Source organism: Chelonoidis abingdonii, unplaced genomic scaffold, assembly GCF_003597395.2.
Source record: "Chelonoidis abingdonii isolate Lonesome George unplaced genomic scaffold, CheloAbing_2.0 scaffold0002, whole genome shotgun sequence".
NCBI classification, from domain to species: Eukaryota; Metazoa; Chordata; order Testudines; family Testudinidae; genus Chelonoidis; species Chelonoidis abingdonii.
This window is the reverse complement of record NW_027424263.1, coordinates 40,918-47,929: the sequence shown is the minus strand read 5'-3', so window position 1 is coordinate 47,929 and position 7,012 is coordinate 40,918. Positions and strand designations below refer to the sequence as shown.

General features: G+C 62.5%; 1 protein-coding gene across 3 annotated transcripts in view; it reads right to left on the bottom strand.

Moving 5' to 3' along the window:
* Nucleotides 1–1,933: 1,933 nt before the first annotated feature.
* DMAP1 (DNA methyltransferase 1 associated protein 1) overlaps nucleotides 1,934–7,012 on the bottom strand; it is a 44,353-nt gene continuing 39,274 nt past the window's right edge. The window contains exon 10 of one of the 3 annotated variants that reach the window (XM_032765590.2): nucleotides 1,934–2,235. In XM_032765590.2, coding sequence (XP_032621481.1) covers nucleotides 2,173–2,235 — 63 coding nt within the window. In that variant the 3' untranslated portion in view covers nucleotides 1,934–2,172. Of the gene's footprint in view, nucleotides 2,236–2,407; nucleotides 3,951–7,012 lie in introns of those variants that run through there. The other 2 variants (XM_032765591.2, XM_032765589.2) reach the window with 2 other exon arrangements.

Below are 7,012 nucleotides of genomic sequence, written 5' to 3'. Positions count from 1 at the left end.
GCCTGCCCCCGGGGCCCTGGGCCGGGCCTGGTGGCCGTTTATGACTCCGGTGCTGCTGCCCCGGGGCCCCTGGGCCGGGCGTGGGGCCGTAGCTAGCCCGGTGGCGCTGCCCGGGCCCCCTGGCCGGGCGTGGGGCCATAGCCCGCCAGCTGTGGGTCTGGGACACCACAGAGGAGGGGATGATCCAGAGCCTCCAAGCACTCGTCTCAGCTGCCCTTCCCCTGGCCAGGGTGTGCTACCCTGCCCCTCTTTGCCCTCCCTGGAGAGCCACGGGTGAGGGGAGAGCGGGCACTGCTCAGGGGCACTGGCCTGTCGCCCTGAGCCTCCCCCTACTCCCATGAGCAGGGCAGGCGCTGGCTCGGCAGCCCCCACGTGGGGCAATCAATGGGACTGGCCCCACTCACCTCCCCACCTGCAGGCGCAAAGGCCACGTTCCGAGTTCTCACAGCAAACGCGTTAGCCACCATCACCCCCCAGGTCGCGAACCGCCCCATGCTTACACAGCATCGTAAGCCCCCCCTTGGGGCTGGCCCCAGCCTGGGCACTGGCTGCCCTCTCCAGGGCGCATGGGCCCCTCTGCTCCCCAGGCTGGGCCTGCAGCGTCGCCTGGGCAGCCACCGGGCTAGCTACGGCCCCACGCCCGGCCCAGCCGCCTGCACACAGCGTGGGGGAGGTTACTGTGCACAGGGGCCAGCAGCTGGCTGGGATGGAGAGACAATGACATGGACCAGGCAAGGTCCCGCTACCCCCTCCCCCGGAGCCCCCAGGCCTTCGTCCAAGGCCAAGGGCTGAGCCCAACCAGGTGAAGAGCTCTGGGGCTCGTCTCCAGCTAGTGTGGGTGGCGCTCTGGGGCCTCATGTGCATTGCCCTGCAGGAGGAGCTCCAGCACCAGGCCCCCGCCCTGCGCAGGGCAAAGCAACCCCCGAGCCCACCGCCCGGCGCTCCGCCAAGGGCACTGGGGCTCCCCTCACCCTGCTTTGGCTCCCTCGCCAGGGGGGTGCCCAGCCAGGCCCTCGTACACGTGTGCCCAGGGCACGGCTCCGAGCTAGGCCCTGCCCCACAGCCAGGCAAAGGCAGGGGGCTACCCACTGAGGCAGCAATGAAAGATGCCAATGTGCCAGAGGAAGCGAGCCCCAGACCAGGACCCAGCCCCCCCATGGCTGAGGGGACTTTGCAGCAGGGCCCCTAGGGGTCAGCCCCCCACCCCAGGGCCTGGACTGGCTTGGGAGCAGGTCACAGGGGCTCCCTGTGGTCAGGGCCAGGGCAGCCCTCAGCTCTGCGCCCAGCCGTGGGGAGCCTGGGGCAGCCAGAGGCTCGTGCTCGAGGCCTCAGGATTGGCTGAAGGGACACCCCCCACACACAGAGTCCCATGAGCCATCGGGGCGCGCAGGGGGCTGGGCGGCAGGGGAGCAGTGGGGTCAGCGGGCGACGCACTGGGTTTCACACCCACGTGATGGCAGCATGCAGAACAGCCCGGGTCTGCAGGGGCAGCTCCCGCGGGCACGGGGCTGGTGGGGCCAGAGACTGTCCAGCAAAGTACAGCCAGTGCACCATGCAGCAGGCGGCTCGGGCGCAGCCTGGCACCGCCAGCACCTTGCAAGCTGGGCTTGGGAGGGTAGCCAGGCTCAAGCCAGGCAGGGGCTGAGGCTGAGGCCAGCCCTGGGCCTGCAGCCACCCAGCTCCCCCTCAACCATGCCAGGAGCCAGGCGCCAAGCCTGCGCCCCACCCTGCCTGGATGGCCACAGGCAGGAGGCACCTCAGTGGAACCGGCTCCAAGGGGACAGGAAGCCAGGACTCCAGGGCAAGGGGGCAAGGCAGGAGGAACTGCCCCTCCCTGCCACAGCTCAGCAGGGCTCTGGTCACCCCCAGGGGCACAAGGGGTCACGGCTCGAGTGATGCCATGGCCCAGGCTAATGACGACAGACTTGGGGAGTGGAACAAGGCTGTATTTACACGGACACACAAATCCAGCATGTCAGTCCCCACCATGGCCACTCGCAGGGCTCCATCCGCCCGCTCAGCTTCCCTGCAGCCTCGGAGCATCACCCTGCCGGGGCCGGCAGTGCTGGGAAGGGAACAGCCCCAGCCGGATTCCTTCCCCAGGCAAGGCCTCTCCCTGCCCGGCTCCCACAGTCAGTCTCTTGTCGCGGCCTGGTGCTGACCCGACGGGGCTCACGGCTTCTTCACCTTCTTGATGGAGGAGGAGCTGGAGGCCGACTCCCGGCGCTTTCTCTGCTCCAAGGGAGACGGGAAACAAAAGAGAAGCATGCTCAGTGGGTGCCACCGAGCAAACGCACCCAGCGGCTCACTAGCCCAGGGGCGCTGCACCATGGCCCAAGCTGGGGCCCCCAGCACATCGGGCCCAGAGCCACACGCGAGACAGCCTCAGTGTGCAGCTGGGAGGCCGAGCCCACTCGTGGCAGGCAGGAAATTCCCCTCCCAAGGGACACAGGCTCCCGGCTGGCAGCCCCGATGCAGGATATGCTGCACAACACCCAGCCCCATGGCCAATGCTGCCTGGCTCTCCAGCCCAGCTGGGGCTGCTCCGTACCCTGCTGAAACAGGACGGGAGAGCCCAAGCACGTGATGACAGAGCCCTGGTGCACAGGCAGTGCCGCCCACACCCGGGAACAAGGCCCAGTGCCCTGCACTAAGGCAGCAGGCAAGACCCCTGCAGCCCAGGACAGAGCCCCAGCACGGAAGCCTGGTGCAGCCGGGCTCCCCCAAAGGCCACTGCTTCCCGGGGCTGCACACGCCACCCACCCCAGAGCCGGTGGGTGGGGGGCAGTCACACCCTACACTGCTGCAGCAAACAGCACCGTCTGGGAGGGCTCGAGGCAGCTTGTCTGAGGCACCGAAGCAGTGAGCTCAGGACGGGTAACATCAAGGAGCTCCCAATCCACACCTGCCCCAGGACAGGGCTGCTATCCCCATGGTACGGAGGGGAAACCGAGGTGCAGAGCCAGTGACTCACTCTGGCTCGCACTGTGAACCCAGCTCCCCGAGCCCCAGCCCAGCCTTCCTTCCCAGAGGAACCGTCTAGGGTGGGCCCAGTGGGGGGCAACAGGGAGGGATGGGATCAAATGAACCAAAGGAAAATAGAGGTTAAATACCAGGTCAGGGCCAGCCTCAGGGGCGGGGAGCACCTGGAGCCCATTCTTTGGGCTTGTGAAAGGCCGGGAGCACGGGCTACAGGCTCAGTCCTGCCCCACAGCATCACCCGGCTGAGCCAACCTGTCTTTTCAATCACTCCCGCCCCTAGGTTCGGCACCAGCATGTGGCACTCCCGTGAGGTGACTGGCAGGGCCTGTGCTCTGGGGCTTACCCCCAACGCATGTCCTGGCCGGCTGCAGAGGGGCCGGACAGGCACATGCAGCAGCGGCAGCTGCACACCCCCCCAGCCTTCCAGTGGCACTGCTGGTGAGCCAGCAGCCCGGGAAGGGAGGCAGAAGAGAGGTGTACTGCCAGTCGTACGTGACGGGGGAGCTTCACCTGCCCTCACCCCAGCAGACACCCCCTGCGAACCTCCGTCTGGGCGGGGCACTCAGCAGAGGGCAATCTGCACCGCTTAGCATTAAAACAACATGAGGTTTCCTCAGAGGCCTCAGCCCGGCTGCCTCATAAGGCTCCATTATCAGAGAAATTCAAGGGTCCGAGAACTTGTCCAATGGCGTGAATAGAAGCCCTATCAAAAATCAGATCAAATCCTTGGCAATGGAGAGGCCCAAAGGCACATTTAAAACCAAAGCCCAGCCTGGAAAGAAAGGAGTCGGGGCTTGGCGGCTTCGCTGGCAGGGCATGGAATTGATGGAGAAGAGCATGTGCATCTGATCAGCTGTATATGGCAAAAGCCCCATCTTTCAAATGTGTCACCAAGTGATATTAATCACCCTCCTCTTGCTGTGCGTGGCCCAGCTCTTCCAATCGCCTTGGGCAATACCGGGAACTGTCTAGTTAAAAAAAATGTTTGACATTATCATTTACACGAGCCTACAAGTCGAGTTGCTTTTCATGGCAAGGAAGGGTTTGAAAAGGGCTATATACACCCAGCCTGGGCTAGATGTAACGTCTCTATCAATATACAAAGAGGCAGATATTAGAACTCCATCTGGAAAGAAAGAATGATTGATCTTAACAATGTAACTTCTAGCTTTCAAACCGGCTCAGAAAACAAGAAGTCAGCAGGAGTTCAGATAAAGGAAGCTTAAAAGTCAAATAATTCCGACTCTGAATCCAAGACTTCTTAGACTCAAGGTCTTTTCCTTTCCCCATTAACGGGCTGACTTGTGAGCTCGGGAACAAAGGGACGAATTCTGAGAGTCAACTCATTATGGATCAGTGAGTGGAGTCTGAGTCGCACAAATCAAAGGTTCTAATCTGGAGTAACTGGCTGAACTTCTGCTTGGAACTAATTTGTTCCAAGTTCGGCTCACCTTTCACCTCCCCAAGGCCTGCAGGAAAGTCCCTCTTGGGTCAGCAACACACAGCACAGGGGGGACCTTGGTTTGGCTTTCATGGCTGGAGCTGGACACCAGCCCATCACGGCCACGCTGGAGTGGTAGGGAATCTGGAGGGATACAGCAGGGCTGCCCTGGTACCAGGCTTACCACCAACTAGGCCAGTGTCTCGCCACAAAGCACCCGTGCAGGACAGGCTGCTGCCCACCCCAAAAGAGCCGAGAGCTCCTGCAACGTGCTCCCTGAGCTAACCCACAGCAGCTCCCGCATGGCGGGAAGACACTGCCCCGGGCAGCTGCAGGGGCCAAGGACTGGCTGCTGCCCATGGGACACCAGGGCAAGACCACCTCAGCATTGTCAAGTGGGTGCGGGGTGGAACTCCCACTAGGATTCCTGCAGCCCCCTCTCCACCTTCTGCAACGCACAGGTGAGCTGAGCCAGTGCCTCGGAAAGGAAGGCTCTGCCTGGGCCAAGGGCCCATGTCTCACAGCTGAGAGCAGGGTCACGTCTGACAGTGGGGGATGGCAGTGCTAGCCCCAGGGGTCCCTCCACGCAGCCAGCGCTGGGCTCTGAGCCCGGTCCCTGAGCTTGGCGGCGCTGCCAGGCTCCATGCGAATGCTCAGCACCCAAGGAGGAAGGGTGGCCCTGGGAACAGTGCCAGGCTGGGAGTCAGGGTTGTGCTCTGCCACCGACTCACTGTGAAACCCTGAGCACGTCGCTTCCTTGCCCCAGGCCTCAGTTCCCCAAGCTGCAGCATGGGGACAGTAACAACCAGCTCCCCAGGATGTGCTGGCTCGGGGAGCTCACTTCATGCGGAGGGACCGTGCCTCCTGCAGCGATCATACAGCCCCTTTCAGAGCAGGGCCCTCGGATGCTCCTGGAATATAGACATTAGGTGACAGGAAGGCCGGCTGGTACCTGGAACACTCGCCAGCCAAGCAGTGGAGCCGGCCCCAGGTGCTCAGCCGGCTCTGCCTGCTCTGCGTGGAGGGTGCAGTCCTTGCAGGAGCAGGAGTCAGCCTGCGTGGCCATGCTCCGGCATCTCCAGCATGAAGCCAAACCTTGCTCCGCTGGCGGCTGGTGGTTCCTGGGCCCCAGCAGCCCCCGAGCACACACCCTGCCGGGGGAGGGCTGGCAGCGGTGGGCATGGGAGACAGACACAGTGAAGTGCTCGGTCCGCCTTCGCCCAGCACACCTGCAGCCTGCCTGCCGGGGAGCAGCAACACAAGCCTGCTCCTTCTCCAAACCCCCCTCCAGCTGGGATGTAATTTTTTCCCCTCCAAAGGTAGCATAAAATGGTCACAGTGTGAATGCGCTTGACCTTTTGTCTTGGACTAATCTAATTGTGTCGTCTTTGTGTAATCAGACGGTAAAGGTCAGAGCTGTATTTAACATAGGGGCCCTTTAGGTACTGAATTTGCCTTGCAGTGAATTAACGTGATTATATTTCTTTCAAATATGCCAGAGACCAGGTCATTTTAACCCTCTCCATGCTGCCAGCCTCGCCTCTTTGTTTGCAATTCCAGGCAGCGGCACCGAGGCAGAATGCGGCTGGAGATACACAAACCCGCCCGCCCCCCACCACACACACTCTTGTGAGGTCTCCGGGGACAGTGAGTGTGCTGTGAATCCGCCTGGAATGGCGGCAGCCTTGCCCTTCCCGGACCCCAGGGAGGGTCGAGATTTCACGCTCCCACAAAGATTGAACGCAGCGAAGGAATTCAGGAGACTCCTCGGCAAACATGAGCCTGCCTCAGCGGAACGCTGCTTTACAACTCCAGATTGTCAAAAGCGAACAGGACATTACTCAAGTCCAGATGAATGTGTCACCTCTGTCGTTGACAGATAAGGTGTTCTTGATGCCCCGATACATTAGCCATTTGGAAAAGGGAAGGTCGTACCGGTCCGGGGGCAGTGTATCGACGGCTGAGCCCGGGGCATGTCGGACAGCGCTCGGGGCTGCACAGGGCAAGCCAGCCTTGTCCTCTGGGGGCGGGACACCTATCGTTCACAGGACTCCATACCGGGGGGGAGCTGTGGGGAGACACCCTGTTTGCTCAGCCCCTGCCAGGGCATGCACCTGACTTTCGGCTTTCCCAGGCGTTCAGTGCCCTGGCTATCCTGTCTCAGCACTTCCACAGGCTCCTCCCCTCCGGTCTTCACACTCCTCCCTCCTGCCCATGCCCCCTGGCCCTGGGCGTCACTGGAGCTCTCTGGAACTCGTCCACGGCCCACAGCTCATGGCCCCTCGCCTGCCTTTGCTCCTCCTCCCTGATGGGGCTGCACCTTGCAGGGGAGCTCCCTGGGACAGTACCATGTAGGTACCATCCCCACTCCTGCCTCTGCCAACTCCCTGCAATGCCAGCCTTCCTCATGCAGGGTGCAGGAACCACTGCCGGCCCACGTGCGCCGCCAAGGGCAGTGCTGGGCATGGGGTCAGCACACCAAGAGCAGACTTGGAGCCCAGGTTAAAGGGGGCGCTGTGCTCCCTGGAGGGAGAGACGGGCCGAGCCCCCACAGGGCTCAGAATGCAATCCCTGGAGCAGACCTGAAGG